We start from the raw sequence: 20,824 nt of genomic DNA on the forward strand, positions 1-20,824 counted from the left end.
GCCCCCGCGCGGCATTCCCCGCCGCCGGCCGCTGAGCCCTCTCTCCGGCTCTGACCCGGGAAGCGGAGCCGAGGGGTGGCCATGGAGGCGGCGGCGCGGAGGCGCCAGCACCCGGGCGCGGCGGGCGTGCAGCCGGGCACCTCCTTCCTGCAGGCCAGGTGGGCGCGCGGGGGCCGGGCAGCGGATCGGCCTCCCCGCGGCGGGACGGGCACGGGAGGCGGGAGGAGCGGAGCCGGAGTGGGTCGGAGGCTGCCAGCGGGTCGGGCTCCAGGCACTGCAGCTGCCCCCGTGCCCGAGCCCCGCCTCCCGTTCCGTTCTCTCCCTGGGGGGGCTCCCCCGGCCCCCGAGCCGCGCCTCCGGGCGGCGTGGACGTCGCAGCTCCGCTGGGAAGACCTCTCCAGGGGCCCGAGAAACTCCGGGAGGGGCGGCGGCCCAGGGGACACTCCCGCGCGCTCCGGCCTCCTGCGCACCTGCCAGCCCGGGTGCCGCCCCCAAGTTCTCGGGGTCTTTCCAACCCGGACTAGGACTTGGGTTCCGGGATGATCGGGAGGCTCACGCCTTGCCCCGGGAGCCCTAGATGTGAGGGTGTGAAGGAGGCAGCAGAGGAGTGCGGACGGTCCTCTCCAGGGAAGGAATGAGGAAGGGCTGTCCTCACGTGGTCGCTGACCCTCCTGCCGCCCCGGGAAGACGCCCCGGACCAGGCCGGGCAGAGGAAGAGGCACGGAAGCCGCCTCCTACTCTTTCCCTCCATTCTGCTAGAAACGTTGTGTTCAACAGGCATTCATTCAGCGTCGCTGGTGTGCCCAGCGCTGTGCCAGGCACGACGGGGTGGGCAAGGTGAACCCGGGAGGGACTCACAGTACGGGAGGACCTGGGAGGCCTTCGTGGAGGAAGTGGCACTTGAGCTGAGTCTCAAAGGACTAAGTAGGTGACAGGGAAGAACGGCTGTTTTCCAAGAGGGTTTGGGGAAAGGCAAAGAGTGTGATGGTCCTGGCGCTTTCCAGACTGGTTGTGAGGGACCTTTCATGGCAGCAGGGCTGGGACTAGAGGGAAACATTTAAGGAGACACTCTCCGGACAGGCACAACCCTGAGAGTGAGGGCCTACTTAGGAGCTGGGCCCTAGGCCAGCCAGCGAGGTTGAGTGTCAACCAATGAACCAGGTCAGGGTTCCATTCCCGGTCAGGGCGCATGCCCAGGTTGCGGGCTCCATCACCAGTGTGGGGTGTGCAGGAGGCAGCCAGCGATCAATGCTTCTTTTTCATCATTAATGTTTCAGTCTCTCTCCCTCACCCTTCCTCTCTGAAGTCAATAAAAAACATATATTATTAAAACAGAAAAGAGTCGGGCCCTGTGTGCCTCACCTTAGTTCCCGCTCTGACTGGCAGGTTAAGGAGGCAGCCTGTATTTTGCAGGTACAGGCGAGCCATGGAAGGTACTTAGTGTGCTCAGCATAGATTCTGGGAAGTCTGTGCTACGATGTGGGATGAGGGGAGAAGTCTGAGAGGCTTGGCTGAGGGTAGCTCTTTCTCCTGCCTCTGAGGGACATCTCTGATCAGGAACCCTTTCTGCCTGACTGCCCTGAGCTGTGCGAGCACAGTCTGTGGGCATCAGATGTGATCCCCACTTCATCTCATGTGTGGGGATCCCGTGTGCAGCATATTAGTCTTTTTGTATTTTGCATATAGGGAAACTGAGGCCCAGAGAGTTTGCATCATTCGCTGGTAAGGACCAGGGCCTAGCCCCAGCCAGTTTGGCTCAGTGGATAGAATGTTGGCCTTCGGACCAAAGGGTCCCGGGTTTGATTCTGGCCAAAGGCATGTACCTTGGTTGGTTGCAGGCTCCTCGCTGGCTTAGGCCCTGGTCAGGGCATGTACAAAAGGCAACCAATCGGTGTTGTTTCTCTCACATATCAATGTTTCTCTCTGTCTTCTCTCTCTTCCACTCCCCCTGAAAATCACTGGGAAAACATCCTCGGGTGAGGATTAACAACAACAACAACAAAGAACCAGGGCCTAAACCCAGGGCTTCTGACTTCTGGTTTCTGCTCTTATTTCTCCGCGTTGGTTGCTAACAAGTGACGTCCCTCTTTACTCCTGCATGAGCTTCCCATCGGCTACGGTGCTCCCCAGGATTGGGCGAGGGGCTTGCTCTCAGGTGCCTCTGTCACCCTCACCGGGTGCCTCTGGGCCATTCTGACTATCATTGCTGCTCTTCATAGTAGGTAGAATCATCCTGCCTAATTCCTAGCATGCTTGGGTTTCCTCAGCTGCATCTTTACAGGCTTCTACTGACAAGGTGCTCGTTACCTTGCAAGGCCTTCCTGCTCTGTTGATAGTGTTTTTGTATTGTAATCAAAGTAATATATGCCCATGATTAAATAAAATAGCACAGAGGGCTTAGTGTGAGAAGCAACAGTCTCCTGTTCTACCTCTTTCTGGCACCAGAAACAACCATGTTAGCTGTTTCTATCTGTTAAATTAATATTTCTAAACTAGAGGCCCGGTGCACAAAATTCATGCAAGGGGCTCGGCCCTCCTGGCTGCCTCCGTCTCTTGCAGCCCCCACTTCATCTGGAAGGCCATCTAGATTCTAGAAGGTTGGCCGTCTGGTTTAATTTGCATATTATGCCTTTATTATTATAGATAATAATAGAGAATGATGTAGCAGTATCTGTGGACCAGACCTTGCTCTAAGTTTTCACACATATTAATCCAACCATAATTCGTGACATAGGATCTACTATTATCCCCTATTTTACAGATGAGAACATTGAGGTCCAGGAGGTAAGTAACTTGCTCAAGACCTGGTTAGTGGCAGACCTGGGATGTGAACTTAAGTGGTCTCCAAAGTCTACACTCTTTTTGGTTTTTGTTTGTCTGTTAATCCTCTTTCAAATATAATTTTTCATTGATTTTAGAGTAGAAGGGAGGGAGGCGGGAGAAAGAAAGAAACATAGATGTGACAGAGACATCGATTGGATGCCTCCTGCACCCCAACTGTGACGGGGAGGGAATCGAACCTGCAACCCTAAAGTGTGTGGGCCAATGCTCTAACCACTGAGTAACACCAGACAGGGCCAAAGTCCACACTCTTAAAAGCCATGTTCCACTGCTATGTCCCTGTTTATCAATTTTACCCTCTAAGCCACATGTGTCAAACACAAGGCCCGCGGGCCAAATCCGTCCCGCCAGGCCTTGCAATGTGGCCCGCACCGCGCTGTCATCACTGCACTCCGCTGCGTTTCCATCACAATGACAGTTTATGACTGTTCAGTAAACCATTCGGCCCGCGATTTAGGCTGAATTTTAGATTTTGGCCCCTTCTCTGATTGAGTTCGACACCCCTACAGTCTAAGCTAATGTTTACCAACTGACTTTTTCCTACTATGATTTGGCTCACTTATACCTCCTCATCTTCAACAGGTGGTGTTTTTGTCACTATTTTTAGTTTTTCTCTTTGTTACCTTTGTAGCCTTAGGGAATTGCATATATCTTTTTTTTTTTTTTTTGTCAATTAAAGGCCATATCCCTTGATTACTTTTTAAAAGAAGAATATTAGTCCCCTGCTTACTCTAGCCTTCAGCTGTCTTGACCCTTCCCTCCAACTGCTGTCATATAAAGTTTTACTCTATGTCGTCAAAGTTGGCAACATTTACCTGCTGTTTTTTAAAATGCCTTCAGTATTTTTTTTTAAATATATTTTATTGATTTTTTACAGAGAGGAAGGGAGAGAGATAGAGAGCTAGAAACATCGATGAGAAACATCGACCAGCTGCCTCTTGCACACCCCCTACCGGAGATGGGCCCGCAACCAATGTACATGCCCTTGCCCAGAATCAAACCTGGGACCTTTCAGTCCGCAGACCGATGCTCTACCACTGAGCCAAACTGGCTTCGGCAAAAATGCCTTCAGTATTTTATCTGTGGGTTGATTCTAAACTTTGAAAATCAGTATACACTATTTTCATTAGTTAAGCCATGTAAATAGTGTTTTCCACAAAACCAAGTAATAGTTAACAGTTACATGTGCTTTCTTATATTGCTTTTGTTTTTCCTGGAGTTTCTAATTGCCTTTCTTTTCCCCTCTTATTTCCCTTTATTTCCTCATTTTTTGTTCAAACTTTGCATCTTGTCAGGTGTTTCACCATTCTTTATATAGAACCAAAATCAGTCCGTCGATAGTCCCTATTCATGGTCCCTGCTTGACTCCACCAGGGCCAAGACCCCCTCCTTTTCTTCTAGGCCAGTGGTCGGCAAACTCATTAGTCCACAGAGCCAAATGTCAACATACAACGATTGAAATTTCTTTTGAGAGCCACATTTTTTAAACTTAAACTTCTAACGCCTTTTCTTCGATATAGACTCGCCCAGGCCTTGGTATTTTGTGGAAGAGCCACACTCAAGGGGCCAAAGAGTCCCATGTGGCTCACGAGCCGCAGTTTGCCCACCACGGTGCTAGGCAGTCTCGCAGATGCTGCTGACGGCTTTGCCTGTGTCAGCTGTAAGGCATGCACGCCCCAGTGCTGCGGTATCTGTCCCCACATGGTAGCCTTGTAAAGCTGCGGAGGAGAGACAGGCTTCAGGTTACCTGCCATTGTGCTTTCACCATTGCTCTCAGCAGTAGTTCCCGATGATTGAGAACTAGAGCTGATGTAGGCTGGGGTGGGGGGCAGTGTGTGAAGTCTGTGGAGTCAGTAAGGTGGGAAAAACTTAAGGTTGTTCACCCCAGGTCAGGGGATGGGGAAGAGGATGGCTTCACCCTCCATGATCTGCCTTCCATGGTCAGTGATCCAACAACAAAACACAATTAGATGCTGGTCAGTGGTTCCCAAGCTGGGTGTCTGCCCTGCTAAGCAGGTTGGACCAATGGGAAGGATCCCCATTGACGGAGGCGCTTCCTGAGGAGGAGGAGGAGGAAGAGGAGGACGAGGAGGAGAAGGAAATAATTACCGAGTCTCTAATATGGTTATACCTACGTGCTTTCCCAGGCTTTCCAAAAGCCTTTATTCCCTGTACCAAACATCTTCCTTGCCCAGCATGGAAGTTTCTGGAACAGAACACTGAGGACTCATATCCTCCTTCTCCATACAAGTTCTTCGGGCCCGGTGGTTATCACTGTCTATTTTTTTGAGGCCTTGTGCTGATGGTCACGAAGGGACAGAGGCTGGGTGGGGCCTCAGGCACTGGGCTCACAACACTGAGCAGTCCTTGCAGTTAGTTTCTGAGAATCTACCCGGTCTGAAGGCCCAGCCAGTCCCTCCCTTCTCTTCCCCACCCTAAGCCAGGCATCTCAACTCCGTGCAGTGCTCATGTCCACCTCCAGGCCTTGGATCCTGCTCTCCGGCTGCTTTCCTGCCTGGTTAGATCCACCCGTCCATACTGGGAGGCTCCCTTTCCTCTGTACTCTGTGCACCGCTCCAGGCTGTACTGGCCCCTCTCTGAGTTGATCTAATGTGCTGCAGAGCTTATTCTAATGAACAAAAACAGAACAGCACGTGATTAAGAGCGCAGGACTTAAATTCATGCAGACCCAGTTTTGAATTCTGTGCTATTCAGGACTCTTGGGTTGCAAGCGACAGAAAGCCAGCGTGAATGGTAGCATCATTGGCTCATGTGGTCAAATCACTGGCCCTCGGAATGCCTGGAACTGGGAATGTGAACACTCTCGGGACTTTTTCTCCCCTTTATCCTGGTAAAAAGGGGAGACCTTGGCTAAGCAGGAGTGACCTTGGCCAAGCACTTAATGCCTGTACGCTGCGGTCTCCTTATCTGTAAAACAGGAGAGTAAACGCCCTGCTTCCTGGGACTGCTGTGAGGACGAGATGAGACTGTGCAGGTGAAGCTCCCGGCATAGCACACAGTCAGATGCTATCTGCGCTGGTGCACTGGTAGGGGGAGCAGAAAGACTGTGCTAACCTGGGTAAAGGCCCACCCCGTCGGGGTTGCCTGCCACCAGAGGAGGATAAGATCCCCCTGGCAGCTTGCCTTCCAGTCTCACAGTTGCTCTACCAGCGGGGCCCTTCATGGAACTGATTGAAAAGGATCCTGGAAAGGCATGGGAGCAATAGCAACAGGAAAACCTTGCTGGTGCCTTGAAGCTAATGCCACTAAAAAGAGGGAGTAGCTGGTCACTGAGATGGTTTCGTATCATCCAGGAATCACTGAGCCTGAACCCAGCACTGAGCTGAGAACCCTGGAGAAGACAGATCCAGGTCACATCGTTTGTGTTCTGGGCACCAACGGGACAATGAAACTCACACCTCAATCATCTTAGGGAGTGGTGAGCTGCCTGCCACCGGAGGTGTGCAGGTGGTAGCAGGGATGCTGTGAAGAGGATTTGGACTCTGATGGGGAGGTGGATGACTTGAGAGGAACGTAAAGGTCACTCTTTCTTGAGGGTCTAGAGAAGAGAGGGAAACTCCAGCCCTGGGATGTCATGGCCAGGCTGTGCGTCAGAGAGGAAGCAGTCCCTGTAGTGGCGCTGTGGGGAAAGCTTCATCAGGGAAGCCTCTCTGGAGGAGGGGGCCCTGGAAGTTCAGCTCATCCGCGAAGAGCCGAGGCTAACCGCCTTTCAGGAGGGACGGGCCTCCAAAGATGTATTAGCAGATGGCGCTCCACGTCTCGCCGCGGCTCTCACATCAGCTCGTCCGCTGGCACCCTCCTTAGGTTTCACTGTGGACTGGTGAGAAGGGGCACACCAGCAGTCCCATCATATTCCTCGCGGTTAGGAACCAAGGGGAGGGAGACCCTGCTCATCCTGGTCTACAATCTATGAGGCAGATTTCCCTAGAGGGCTCTGATTGGTCCGACTCAAGTCACATGCCCATCCCACAAACCAATCACTATAGACCCAGTAATGGGCTGGAGGTTAAACATGTAAGCTCTCTAAAGGCTAATCGTTTAGGTTCACATATTTAGCAATGTTAACTGGGCAAGTTACTTTATAATACCTTGGGCCTCTGTTTTTCCACTTATAAAATAGGGGTAATAGACTAATCTCAGAAGATTTCTGTGAAGATTAAAACAGGTAAATGAGGTAATACATGTAAACAGCTATAAAGTAAAGAGTGCCCAGGATATAGAATAAGTGTTCAATAAAGGTTAGCTACTATCACCCATCGTTACGTTTCATGTTTTTCAGCTGCATTTACATTCTTTCCCCTTTTTGATTTCCTCATCATTTTATAGGTGAGAAAAACCAACAGTTATGACGCCCGTTGGGCAGCTTTCTTCCTGAATCACAGAGAAGCTGAAGTCAGAGCAGCTGGAGTTCACTTTTAGAACGCCTTCCCCTTGGCCACAGGCCCAAGCCCAGACCCCAGTATTTTCTGCAAAATTCTTTTCCTAGAACTTAATTATGTGTGTTTCCTCCTGCCCCCAAATTCTTTTCCGTGGCTCACTGAAGGGGGCGGGGGTGGAGTTGAGGAGATTCCCCTGGGAGGGAGAAGCACTGACCCCTCTCTGGTTCCTTCCCAGGCACAGCTCCATCAAGGCTGAGGAGGCCGCCGGCACGGCTCCCTTTCACCTTGACCTCTGGTTCTACTTCACCCTGCAGAACTGGGTTCTGGACTTTGGCCGCCCCATTGCCATGGTGAGTGTGGAGCTGCGGACAGAGCCGCAGCCGGCAGTGAGGAAGCAGTGTGGCTTGAATTAGCTCAGTGACCTTTGACAAGACATTTCTCCTACTGGTAAACTGCGAGGATAGGCCTGGATCACTTCATGTCCTTTGACCCTGTCACTGCGGCCAGTGAGGCAACTACCAGCAAGTAGGGTAGGGAGTCTGGGGCCTGGACAGTCATACTGTGCCCGGCTCCCATATTGGAAATGGTGCCCCTGAAGTCAGACGGTGCCAGCCACCGGGTCTCACCTCCAGATCAAGCTAGAGGAGTGAGGGAGAGAAAGCAGAGCCTCCCCACGGGCTCCCCATAGCCTTGGAATAGTATTATTTCTCTGGAGGTGAAGAGTATAGGCTGATTTTGCATGTTATGTATGACTCCGACCTTCAGGTAATTTGTGCCATCTGGTGAAACTGTCCCCTTCCCTCCGAGGCCACTTCATGCATCAGGGGGCAGTGGCGGCCTCACAGAGGAGGGTAATACTGGAAGAGCACCAAAGCCCCTCCCTGGTGACGATGGACGGGTGGATGGATGGATGGATAGATAGATAGATAGATAGCAATGTGAAAAAAGTTGAAGGAGGTACCACCATGTACCGAATTGTTAATTTTCATGTGCGGGTGATAAAAATAACATCCACCGCTGAAACTTGTTTTTTATTTCTGTTTTATCACTGCTGAAACTTTGTATTTGCTGGTGACAGTGTGAATTAGCAAAGCCCTTTTGGAAAGCAGTTTGTCAAGGTGATAAATAGTACCTAGAATAGTGCCTAGCATGGTAAGTGCTCAATATAATTATTGAATGAATATGAATAAGAGTAAGGTAGACAATAGCAGCTAATATACATTAAGTGCTTACCCTGTACTAAGCTCTTTCCGTGGTTAAACTTCCTTAGTTCTCACATCAGCACTATTATTAATCTCAACTATACACGGGAGAAGACTTGAGGATAGAGAGGGTAACTGGCTCAAGCTCACCTACAAGCTAACAAGTGGAGGAGCCAGCATGTGCACCCCTTCCCATCATATCTATCTCCAGAACCTACCTGCTGTGTTCATCCCTCCTTTAAAATTATATATATATAGCCGGTACCAGTTTGGCTCAGTGGATAGAGCGTCTGCCTGGGGACTGAAAGGTCCCGGGTTCGATTCCGGTCAAGGGCATGTACCTTGGTTGCCGGCGCATCCTCAGTAGGGGGTGTGCAAGAGGCAGCTGATCGATGATTCTCTCTCATCGATGTTATCCTATCCCTCTCTATCCCTCTCTCTTCCTCTCTGAAAAATCAATAAAATATATATTTTAAAAATTATACACACACACACACACACACACACACACATATGGTTGAAGAGTTGGCCTATTTCTGGCATTTTGCCATCATGAAGACTATTTCAGCCATCATGTACATCTTGCTATAGATATAGAAGTATACACACATGAGTAAGAAAGAGAAAGAGAGAGGTTGAGATTTCTGTATCCCAGGAATTTCTACAGATTAGTTTTATCCAATGTGGCAGTTTTTAATTAAAAGAGATAAAAATTTTAATGAAACATTTTGGTCATTACACCTGTTCTCAATCAACAGCTACTGGAAGTTTAGGGTGGTGGTGGTGGTGGTGTGTATGTGCGTGTAATGTTTTGACCGCGAATAAGGGTTTTCACACTGACCCCACGAGGCCAGGACTCCCTGGGGTAGACCAGTAGGAAGAACTGCCCCTGGCCTGCCTCCTCTCTCAGGGAAGCTAGGAAAGGAAGAACAGGCTACTTTGAAGAACTCATTTTCTCCTTTGTTTCCTAATGTAGACGCTTAACCTGATTTGGAAGCAGTCCATCTGCTCAGCACACAGGGCATTTCCCACCCGGGCCTCCCGCCCGGAAGAGCTTGTATTCATCACGGGACCTGGAGTGTAGGGTCCCCATGAGCCCATGTGGTCCCCCTGGGCCACATTTCTGTGTCACAGATGGGGAAACCCTAGCGAGGGGAAGGACTTGCCCAGGGTCACCAGGAAAGTCGGTGGCGCCACTGAGCCTCCATCTGCCAGGCCAGCACCCAGGAACATGTGTTTGGTGCCCGCTGGGAGAGGGACACAGGGCACGGCCAGGCCTGGATTTGCATCTACCGTGTGCCCGGGGACAAGCCTACCTTCTCTGGGACTGTTTGTCAGGAAATACCTTTGCCTCGAGGCTGCCCAGAGGATCCCAAGAAACCCAGAAAGAATTAAGAATGTGTAGAGAAGCTGAAACCAGTTTGGCTCAGTGGATAGAGCGTTAGCCTTCTGACTGAAGGGTCACAGGTTTTATTCCATTCAAGGGCTTGTACCTTGGTTGCAGGCACATCTCCATTAGGGGCTGTGTAGGAGGCAGCTGATCCATGTTTCTAACTCTCTATCTCTCTCTCCCTTCCTCTCTATAAAAAAACAACGATATATATATATTTAAAAAAGAGTGTGTGGAGGAGGTGGGGCTGACCTCTGTGGGGCTGTGCCTGTGAACACCACTCCTCCCCTTGCTCCCCAGCTGGTGTTCCCTCTCGAATGGTTCCCGCTCAACAAGCCCAGCGTGGGGGACTACTTCCACATGGCCTACAACATCATCACGCCCTTTCTCCTGCTCAAGGTACAGTCCCAGCCTCCTTGCCCTTCTCCCTTACTCCCTCCCCCCTAACCCCCCCCCCATCATTGCCACCTCCAGACAGCAGGGAGTGCCAGCCCTGAGGGTGCCCTGAATCAGGCTTCCCCTGCCTGATCCAGAGCGTGGGGCTGGGGGAGGCGGGGCTGCCGCTGGCTGGGAGGGGTGAAGAAGGCCTCAGGGAGAGGTGTTTGATCTGGGCCTCAGCCTGCTGTGCCAGGGCGACGCGAGAGGCATTCAGGCAGAAGGACCTGAAGACAGGCCATGCTGGGGAAACCAGCGTACATTTTGGGAGGCTGAGGCAGGAGTGGCTGGGTTGCCCCGGAAGAGGTGACAGACCATTTGGGAAGGCAAGTCAGAGCCAGGTGACAGGACTCGCAGCAGCAGAGGGAGAACTAGGTCCTCCGGCTTGGAGATCCCTGACTTTGAGACGCCACTGGGAGCAGAGCTAGCCAGGGCTGCGGGCTTCGCATTTTGCCACACAAGGGGGCTTACACTATGTCTCCATCTACTATCCCCATCATTTTGTTTTAGGAAAGGTATTTCAAATCTCCGAAAGTTATGAATCTATAATAATCACAAAATTCAGAGGAGTCCGCAGTTAAATCATTTAATTTCTGAAGCACCTGCTCCATCCCTGTCATTATTTTGTGTCTGCCATGGACCAGTCGCGCAGGAATCTGAGGGTCTCTTCCATAGACCCGCCAGCCTGGGGCACAGGTGGGGCGGGAGGAGGCCTGAACCCGGTGCCCCAGCGCCTGTGGTGAAGGCCCGGCCATCACAGCCAATTGGTGGCTGGTGTGTAACCTTGGACAATGAGCTGGCTCTCTTTCCTCTGGCGAAAGGGATGCTGTTCCCTTGGCCCTGCTGGGTTCCAGGGATGGTTCCCAGTCTGGGGGCTGGGCTGGCCCACTGAAGGGACCCACCAATTGGTGAGAGGCGTTCCAGCTGGCAGCATCCATCTCCCCCCACCCCCCAGGTGCGAGGGAGGTGAGCACACAGGGTGTGTGTGCAAAGGAGGGGTGCACACAGGGTGTCTCCCGTTGGGACGGAGGCCGGGTCCTACCGCTGGGCCTCTCTGCCCGCAGCTCATAGAGCGCTCGCCTCGCACCTTGCCCCGCTCCATCATCTACATCAGCATCATCACCTTCATCATGGGCGCCAGCATCCACCTGGTGGGCGACTCCGTGAACCACCGCCTGCTCTTCAGCGGCTACCAGCACCACCTGTCGGTCCGTGAGAACCCCATCATCAAGAACCTGAAGCCCGAGACGCTGGTGAGGCCGCCTCCCCCGCCGCCTGGGACCCTGCGGGGAGGATATGCCCTGGAGGCCAGAGAGATGCCGCCCATCACTGGGCAGGGCCTTTGCTGAAGGCCATCTGCCAGGGGGGCAGTCTGTCCTTAGGGCGTGCACACTGACCCCCACCGGGGCCCCCTACCGGAGGGCAGGGAGTGAGGACAGCTGGGGGGAGGCCTGGGCGTGGGGGAGAGGTGGGAACCAGGGTGCTGTGTGGCCAGCGCCCTCCCCAAGCACCTCCCTCTGACCTGTCCTCCTCGCCCTCAGATCGACTCCTTCGAACTGCTTTACTACTATGATGAGTACCTGGGCCACTGCATGTGGTGAGTGAGTGAGGGGGCCAGTCCGTCTCCGCAGGGCCCTGTCCCGCTCCCCTCCCGCCCCCCGCCCCCCAGCTCTGCCACCAGCCAGCCCTGGGGACGCTGGGCAAGACTCTGGGTCTGGGGCCTCCGAGCGCAGCGGTTGGAATGGGTTCTCCTCCCAGGGGCGGTGGGGGATGCGGGGGGGGGGGGGGTGCGGGGTTGGGGGGCGGGGGACGCCGGGAGCTCCGCAGAGACGGACCCTGGCTTCCCTCCGCCTCCTCCCGGCCGGGCAGTGCCCACAGCGGCCGCTAGAGGGCAGCGAGCGGCCGTCTCGCCCTCGCCCGGCCGAAGCCCCTGGAGAAAGAGGTCATCCTGCTGATCAACATGCCCCGCTGCATGTCAGGCCGCAGTCTTGGAGGAGGAGGAGGAGAGAGGCACAGAGGCCCGAGACAGGAGAGGACACAGGGGTGTAGGGGCACCTGTTGCGGGGAAGGAGGCAGGAAGGGATGTAAGAGGAGGCGGTGGGCCAAGCAGCCTGTGTGGGGGGAGGGGGGGGGGGGTCCTTCCTGGGAGATGTGTGTGTGGAAGAAGGTGAGGCTGTGGCCTGGGTGTGGGTGGAGGGGCTCACAGCGCTCCTTGGAGGCCCCCAGCAGGTGCTGCCCCTTTTGTTTACCTGGACCTCAGGCCTCTCCCTGGGCTCACCTGGCTCCAGGCCGGTGAGAGGCTGTGGGGTTCTGCCCGAGGCAGCGGCAGCCCCTCACCCAGCGAAGGAGGCGGCCAGAGCGGGCGGAAGGAGCAGCCCCATCCCCCAGCCTGTGGCCTCTGGTTTGCTGGCCTCTTCCTTCCTACCCAGCCGGAGCCCAGCTCTGGGAAGGCTGCAGGGACTCTGAGCGAGCTCCCCAAAGCAGCGTTTTGTTTTTTTGGTTTTTGTTGTTGTTGTTTTAAATATATATATATATATACACACACACACACACACACACACACACACACACACACACGTATTTTTCGGACCATAAGACGCACTTTTTTCCCCCCAGAAGTGGGGGGAAAAAGTCCCTGCGTCTTATGGTCCAAATATAGCCTACACATATACTTAAAAAAAAAAAAGTTTTTTTACTTGCCCGGCTCTGTGTGGTCTCTGTGTGCTTGCCCGGCTCTAAAATGGTTCTAAATGCTGCTGTTTACTTTACAGGGTTGATTACATGTGTTTATGACTGTGATGTTGGGTTTTAATGCACATAAAATATTTTAGGACACTATTTGTTTCAGAATCTTTTTTTCTTCATTTCCCTTCTCTAAAAACTGGTGCGTCTTATGGTCCGGAGCGTCTTATGGTCCGAAAAATTCGAGATATATATATATATATATATATATATATATATATATATATATATATATTTTTTTTTTTTATTTTTATTTATTTTTTTTTTTTTTACAGAGGAAGGGAGAGGGATAGAGAGTTAGAAACATTGATCAGCTGCCTCCTGCACACTCCCTACTGGAGATGTGCCCGCAACCAAGGTACATGCCCTTGACTGGAATCAAACCCGGGACCCCTTAGTCCGCAGGCCGACCGAGCCAAACCAGTTAGGGCCAAAGCAGCGTTTGTAAACCATGCCCTGACACTCCATAGGATGTTGCAAGAAACCAGCACAGGGATCGGGGGGCGGGGGGGGGGGGGGGGGGGGGGGGGGGGGGGGGGGGGCAGGCCTCTGAGGCATTGGCTTCCCTGTTGCAGGTACATCCCCTTCTTCCTCATCCTCTTCATGTACTTCAGCGGCTGTTTCACTCCCACCAAAGCCGAGAGCGCAATGCCAGGGGCGGCCCTCCTCCTGGTGGTGCCCAGTGGCCTGTACTACTGGTGAGTGGACGTGGGGCCTGGGTCGGGGGTGCAGGGCACTCAGTGAGCCAGGCAGGGACCGTGTGCTGTGGACCACAGAGCCGCTGTGTGAGCCCGGCTTCCTCTTCTGGGGGGACTGTGGCCGTGGCATGCGGGGCTGTCTGTGACCAGGAGGCCAGGCCTGAGTGTGCTCTTTCCATCCTTATCTCCCCTTACCCTGTGCTCTGCCTCCCAGAACCCCAGTGCGACTTCAGGGCAATGAACTCCATCTCTAACACCAAGCCCTATGGAGCTCCGGGTCTCTGTTTCCTTCCCTGGGAAATGGGGTGTTGTGGGGTCAAACCCTGGGTTCAAAATAAGACCACCGGAGGCTGATGATTGATTAAAAAAAAGCAGGCAAGGATTTATTGAACTGGCCAGGACGGCCACAAGAGCACCACACCAGGTGGCCACACTCATGACTGCTCTGTTTCAGGCATAGGCAGTCCTTTTAAAGGTCCAAACCACAAGAATTTTCCTTTGCTCTAAATTCTAAATTCTAAAGGCTGGGAACAGCCCGCAGGGTTGTTCCCAGCCACATTCTGCTTGACATTGGAATGTGGCCCTATCTTGTGAAAGCAAATAGTACAGGAGCAGAGCTGAGCAGTTAATATCTAAACGTTATCTACGGTTTCTACTCCTGAAGCCACTGAGTCAGTGGGAATCAGTCTCCTGTGTTCCTGGTCCACAGGTATAGGAAAACTGCCTTAGCCTCCAGGTCTCAATTGTTTAAGCAAGTGCAGCAGCCAGAAGAGCAGGGTTAAAATTCAAACAGCAATTTTTACCTAAGTATGGTTGCTACTATATTTCATGGGGGAAATGCCTCCTCGTCTCCCTCTCAGGGTGGCGAGGATGGCGGGGAGAGGAAAAGGCTTTACTGACTGTAAGATGGTGACAGAATTCCACGGCCTCAGGAGCTCCCCCCGTCTTCCCTCCAGCTCTGTCCTCCCACTACCCTGAAGGCAGGCTCGGGTGGTGGGCGGGGGGGGGGGGGGGGGGGGGGGGGAGGGGAGGGGAGGCAGGACTGGCCCTTCTCTAACGGGAAGCCTTCATCACGTGGAAGGGACTCCTTCCCTGGGCCAGCGGCAGCCCCCCTTCAGGGCCTGTCCCCTGGCTGGCCAAGAGGGTCCGCCAGGGCGAGCCTGAATGCCCCCTGAAGACGGGGTTACAAGAAATGGGCGTCAACTACAACAAGAGGGAAGAGCTTCCTGCCCAGTGCGTAGCCACAGCGCGTTAGTGCTGTGATGGCCGCCGTAGTGCCCGCCGCCAAGCGCAGCACACAGCTCCTGTTAGCAACCTTGAGAGATCGGGCCGCTTGTGCCCCCTTTGTGAGTAAGAAACCGGGCTTCCAGACGTCAGCAAATCCCCCAAGGTCACAGCTGCAGAGCTGTAGTTCCTGGATGGGTCAGCATTGGGGTTCTCCAGAGGCAGGGAATTGGGCCACATCACCCTCCGAAGCCTCCGACAAGTGTCCCTGAGTTCCTGGCCGTGTGCTGGGTGCTGCCTTCGGAGCTGCAAGGAACCCTGGGAGATCTGAGGCTGTGTCCCAGCCTTCAAGGAGGCAGTAACAGTAACCCCCATAAATTGCAGTTGCATTCCCAAATTCAAATGCCTGTAGGAACCAAGTTAGTGTATCAAGCAGACAGCAAGGGAGGCAACAGGGAACGGTGGGGGCTGTGGCAAACTGCAGAATAATGCTCTAATGGGGCTGCTGCTTTCCCCCCATTCGGTTATTGTAATGTGAGAATGCAAGTCTGATGTGACCAGACAAACCAGAAATTCACACTTTCAGGCACTCTGATATTTAAATATTGGCAACAAACTCGGCCTTTTAAGAAATAGTAACTATTCAAGCCAAACGGTTCCCTGAGCGCCCTTATTAGATGAGCCACTGTGCCTGGGAGCAGCTCGGTCCCCGGGTGGTGGGAAGGATGCCTGCAGGGCTGTCAGAGCACCCGCCTCACCTCCCCGGCCTCTCCAGGTACCTGGTCACCGAGGGCCAGATCTTCATCCTCTTCATCTTCACCTTCTTCGCCATGCTGGCCCTCGTCCTGCACCAGAAGCGCAAGCGCCTCTTCCTGGACAGCAACGGCCTCTTCCTCGTCTACTCCTTCGCCCTCACCCTCCTGCTGGTGGCGCTCTGGGTCGCCTGGCTGTGGAATGACCCCGTGCTCAGGAAGAAGTACCCCGGCGTCATCTACGTCCCCGAGCCCTGGGCCTTCTACACCCTCCACGTCAGCAGCCCGCACTGAGGCCCTGCATCCGCCCATGTGCTCCCTCGGGCTGGAGACGGGCCATAGCGGGTGTCTGAGCACACTGTGTGCGTGTGCGTGTGCGTGTGCGTGTGTGTGCATGCACATGGGTGTGTGTGTGTGCATGTATGTCTGCCCACGTGTGTAACTGCACCTGAGAACATGAGGGAGTCCACAGTGTGCGCACGGATGAGTGTGTTTGTGTGTGCGTGTGTATGCGCGCGCGTGCGTGCGTGGAGTACATCACCAGGAAACTCCATGGTTCTGGTCAAGTATCTGTTTGGTTTGGATCTTTTCAAGACGGGATTTTGTTTTAGGCCAAGACGCAGGCACTGCCTTCCCTCTCCCTCACTGCTCAGGGCTGACCGCCTCTTCCTCGGAAGTTCTCTGGCTCCCGTACAGGAGAGGCCTGGGAGGGCATTTGGTGTGTCCCCTGCCATCCGGCCACTCCTCAGGCCCACCTGGCCCCGGCAGCGGATTACATAGTTTCTGAGGATTCTCTGTGTGTTGCTGAGTAAGCACGCCCCTTCTCTGGGCCCCATTGGCACCACAGGGGCCAAGGCTTCCAAAGGGGTTCAGTGGGCTAGCTGCAGTCTCCTCTTGGGCAGCCTGCGGATAGAGTAGTTCTATCCTGTCACTGTCCTGGAACCCTGAAAGGGATATGTGCACCCCGGGCCCTTATCCCACCTCAGGTGGCCTGGAGTGCTGAGCCACCAGCCCTGAGGGCCCGCAGGCCAGCCTGCTCCCCTCACCGCCAGCCGGGTCTTGTGGTCTGGCAGTGACCGCATTCCGGCCAGCTCTGCCTCCCTCCTTTGCCCTCAGGAGCATGTGGCCCCCCTGCAGCAGCCTGACTGCCCGCTCTGAGCTGCAGCTGAGGCCCCAGCGCGCACACTGGCGCTGTTCTCTGAATTCCTGCAGGGGATGGGGGTAGGTTGACCTTCCCCAGGCAGCCTTGTCTTGGTCTGAATCTCAGCCTTCTGCCTGGGCCCTCCTCCCAGAAAAGGGAGGCCTCATCCTAGCAGGTGCCTTCTTCCCCCCCAGGCACTGCACATGTCACACAGGCAGGCCTCAGCCTCATCCCCAGCAGCACTAGCCCACGTGTACTGTGCGTCTCGAGGGGGCCTGCCTTGCTTTCCCCAGACCTGCCTCTTCTCCGGTGTTCTCAGGGAGCCCCGTGCTTCACATTCTCCTTTCATGTTGGGGTCCCTCTGAAGTCCCCTCAGAGGTCCCCCAGCCTCTGGTCGGTCCCTGCCTGCAGCAGCACCAGGTGGTGAGGGGTGTGAATAAAGGCCGTGTGGAAGCCAAGCCTGGCGGGGCTGCTGCTGTGTGAACTGGGGAAGCAGGAGGGAGGGAGGTCCCCAGGGCAAGGGAGAGTGGCTGTTCTGAGGCCCAGGCAGAGCACTGGGCAGACCCCAAGGGCCCACACAGCCCCATCTGGCCAGGAGCAGGTGCTGCCACTGCCCCCTACACACCCCCACCCTGTGCCACTTTGTAGGATCCCTGTGTCGGGGAGAGGTGGCAGTGGGAAGAACCGAGGTCAGTCCCCGCCCTCTTCAGAGGAGTATGGGGTATGAGGCCAGGATAGGCCATCTCCAGACCTGCCCTCAGAGGTGGCACAAGGAGCCTCCCAGCTGTGCTGCCAGCCTGGCTCAGAGGGAGGGAGCTGGTCTGTTGGAGGTCAGTACTCAGCCCTGGACCAATCACTTGATCTTTCTGAGCCTCAGCTCCTGATCTTCAAAAGTCTTGGCCTCTTCCCCCAGGGGGTCATCTGAACTTCTGGGCTACTGTTATCCCACCGGAGGGGCTGTGGGCAGGAGACGCATCCTTCAGCCCTGGTGCCCCCACCTGCCCAGCAACCTCGTTTCATTCCTTCCCTTTCCCGAGGACACTGCCCCTCCGAACCCTCGGGCCTGGCCTCAGAGTGGCCTAATGGACTTCTGATCAGGCACAGGCCTGGTTGTGTGGGGCCTGAAGCAAATACAATTTGAAGGGCCCCTAGTAAGAAAACAGTAAAAAAAAGTATAAAAAATTAGAGATGAAAGTGAATACAGTTGACCCTTGAGCAGCATGGGCGTTAGGGATACTGACCTGCAAAGTCAAAATTCTGCATATAACTGCCCCCAAACTTAGCTACACCTGGTTCTTCTTATTCTTGGATTTCATAGCCAGGGATCCAAACATTGTTTTTGTTTTTAATATGTTAGCAAACTTTTTTTTTAAGAGAGAGAGGAAGGAAGGGAAAGAGAAACTTGTGAGGTTGAACCCTGGGTTCAAAATAAGACCACTGGAGGCTGATGATTGATTTAAAAAAAAGCAGGCAAGGGTTTATTGAACTGGCCAGGCCGGCCGCAAGAGCACCATATGCAGGTGGCCACACTCATGACCACACCGTTCCGGGTGTAGGCAGTCCTTTTAAAGGTCCAAACTACAAACATTTTCCTTTGTTCTAAATTCTAAAAGCTGGGAACAGCCCGCAGGGTCCTGCTGGACATTGGAATGTGGCCCTATCTTGCGATAGCAGAGAGTACAGAAGCAGAGCTCAGCGGTTAATCTCTAAACGTTATCTACAGTTTCTACTCCTGAAGCTACTGAGTCAGTGGGAATCAGTCTCCTGTGGTCCTGGTCCACAGGTATAGGAAAATTGCCTTAGCCTCCAGGTCTCCATCTGGAAGCTGAGGCAACTACCCTATTGTTTAAGCAAGTAAGTGAGTGCTGAAGCCAGAATAGCAGGATTAAAATTCAAACAGCACTTTTTACCCAAGTACAGTTGCTACCATATTTCAAAAACATCGGTCAATTGCCTCCTGATATCAAACCCTCAACCTAGTTATGTGCTCTGACCAGGAATCCAACTCACAACCTTTTTGGTGTGTGGGGTGATGCTTCCATCAACTGAGCTACCTAGCCAGTTTCCATTTGTGACTAAAAACCACAGATGTGGAGGGCTGACTATTCTAACAGCCTATGGTTGACCAGAAGCCCAACTGACAATATAGTTGCCTAATACGTATTTTTTATTAATAAAGTAAAGCTAGAGAAAAGAAAATGTTATTAAGAAAAGCAAAAGGCCCAACCAGAGTGGCTCAGTGGTTGAGCATCAGCCTATGAACCAGGAGGTCATGGTTCAGTTCCCAGCCAGGGCACATGCCCGGTTTCAGGCTTGATCCTCAATGGGGGGTATGCAGGAGGCAGCCAATCAATGATTCTCATCGTTGATGTTTATGTCTCTCCCTTTCCTTCCTCTCTGAAATCAATAAAAAAAATTTTTTTAAAGAAAAATGAAGAGGAAATACATTTACTGAAAAAAGTCCACATAGGAAGTAAACTCATGCAGTTCAAGCCCATGTTGTTCGAGTAACATATTTAAAAAGAAAAAGAAATCCCAGCAAATGATTAGAGGCTTTGAGACTTAATGTCCCTTTAAATTATACACACACACACACACACACACACATACTAGAGGCCCAGTGCATGAAAATTCATAATTCATGCACTGGAGAGGGAGGTCCCTCAGCCCAGCCTGTTCTCTCTCACAATCCAGGAGCCCTCAGGGGTGGGAGGTAAACTGGCAATCAGGGGAAAGCGATACCCCATCACACCTCTGCTGTTGCCACTGCTGGCAGCGCAAGCCTTGGCCTGTCCTGGTTACCTGAGCCTCAGGTGGCCCTGGGTGGCTAGGAAGCTGCCAGCCGGCACCTCAGGCCAGCTCTGGACGGCTGTGGGCTGAGGAAACTGGGGGACTCCAAGGAGGTGCACAGAGTGGCCAGGCCTGCCTGTGGGCAGGCTCAGCCTTGCTGCATGCCTGACACCCCGGCAGGGCTAAGGGGCTGGGTGCCACCATCTGTGGCTGTGGACACTGCCATCTTTGTGATGGCATGATGGTCAATTAGCATATTCACTCTTTGTTAGATAGGATTGATTTCAGAGAGGGAGAGAGAACCATTGATTGGTTGCCTCCTGCACAACTCCTACTAGGGATTGAGCTCACAATCCGGCCTGTGCCCTTGACCAGAATCAAACTCAGGACCCTTCAGTCCACAGGCTAATACTCTATCTGAGCCAAGCCCGCTAGGGCTTAATGTTCCTTTTGACAGAGCTCTCAGGGAACTTAGCTGGAAATGTTTCCCTAGAAATACTTATTTTAAAAAAAAATTTTTTTTTTCTTGATTTCAGAGAGGAAATGGAGACAGAGATAGAAACATCAATGATAAAAGAGAATCATTGGTTGGCTGCCTTCTGTACTCTCCTACTAGGGATGGAGCCTGCAACTCACATGGTGTCCTGGCCTGGAATTGAACTGTGACCTCCTGGGTCATAGGTCACTGCTCAACCACTGAGCCACTCCTGCTGGGCTAGAAATACTTCTTAGTTGTCACCTGGCTTCACCCCACTGGAAAGCTAGGCCAGTGGTTCTCAAAGTGTGGTCCCAACTGGCAGCCTCAGGATAGATGCAAATCCTCGCCCCACTCCACCTGCTGAGTCAGAAACCTGGTGATGGGGCCCTTCAGGTGAACTTCTCAGCCCCCCACGTCCCAAGGGGTATTGGGGGGGGGGGGGTTCTGTCTTTTCCTGTGAAGTTGAAGTGCAGCAAACACACAGCAGGACAGCAGGCGGCCGGGTGAACTTTTGCACAGTGAACCCTCCCGTAGCCACCACACTCATGCAGGTGTTTCCATCATCTGAGCGACACATAAACACCTGAGGAAGGAGCTGGCAAGGGTATGCCAGTGGGAAGCCTTCACACACAGCCCTGGCACACACTGACTTACACGAAGGAAATGCCTATCTCCTCTCACATGCCCCTTCCCAAACACAGGGCAATTCTTTTTTTTTTTTTTTTTTTCCT

The 20,824-nt window shown here is 53.4% G+C and overlaps 2 protein-coding genes across 5 annotated transcripts in view; both read left to right on the forward strand.

The window, feature by feature from the left end:
- CLN6 (CLN6 transmembrane ER protein) lies at window positions 1–17,283 on the forward strand. 3 transcript variants are annotated; one of them, XM_036437965.2, is made up of 7 exons: window positions 1–158; window positions 7,477–7,591; window positions 10,134–10,232; window positions 11,333–11,521; window positions 11,810–11,865; window positions 13,586–13,708; window positions 15,708–17,283. In XM_036437965.2, the coding sequence occupies exons 1-7, from the start codon at window positions 82–84 to the stop codon at window positions 15,976–15,978; spliced, it is 930 nt and encodes a 309-aa protein (XP_036293858.1). In that variant the 5' UTR covers window positions 1–81; the 3' UTR covers window positions 15,979–17,283. The 3 variants fall into 3 exon arrangements, with proteins under 3 accessions (XP_036293858.1, XP_045437087.1, XP_036293870.1); XM_045581131.1 differs by lacking the exon at window positions 1–158 and adding an exon at window positions 906–924; XM_036437977.2 differs by lacking the exon at window positions 1–158 and adding an exon at window positions 7,339–7,359.
- CALML4 (calmodulin like 4) overlaps window positions 6,131–20,824 on the forward strand; it is a 27,670-nt gene continuing 12,976 nt past the window's right edge. Inside the window, exon 1 of one of the 2 annotated variants that reach the window (XM_045581152.1) lies at window positions 6,131–6,139. In XM_045581152.1, coding sequence (XP_045437108.1) covers window positions 6,137–6,139 — 3 coding nt within the window. In that variant the 5' untranslated portion in view covers window positions 6,131–6,136. The remainder of the gene's footprint in view (window positions 6,140–20,824) is intronic. The other variant, XM_045581178.1, reaches the window with a different exon arrangement.

The sequence above is a fragment of the Pipistrellus kuhlii genome, unplaced genomic scaffold (assembly GCF_014108245.1).
Source record: "Pipistrellus kuhlii isolate mPipKuh1 unplaced genomic scaffold, mPipKuh1.p scaffold_m20_p_1, whole genome shotgun sequence".
Taxonomy (NCBI): Eukaryota; Metazoa; Chordata; class Mammalia; order Chiroptera; family Vespertilionidae; genus Pipistrellus; species Pipistrellus kuhlii.

Excerpts from the sequence above, each read along its gene's own strand:
- CLN6 (XM_036437965.2), top strand. The coding sequence starts at position 82 with ATGGAGGCGGCGGCGCGGAGGCGCCAGCACCCGGGCGCGGCGGGCGTG. Across the intron at positions 7,592-10,133 it reads TTGGCCGCCCCATTGCCATG|CTGGTGTTCCCTCTCGAATG; the intron begins GTGAGTGTGGAG and ends CTTGCTCCCCAG. Across the intron at positions 10,233-11,332 it reads CGCCCTTTCTCCTGCTCAAG|CTCATAGAGCGCTCGCCTCG; the intron begins GTACAGTCCCAG and ends CTCTGCCCGCAG.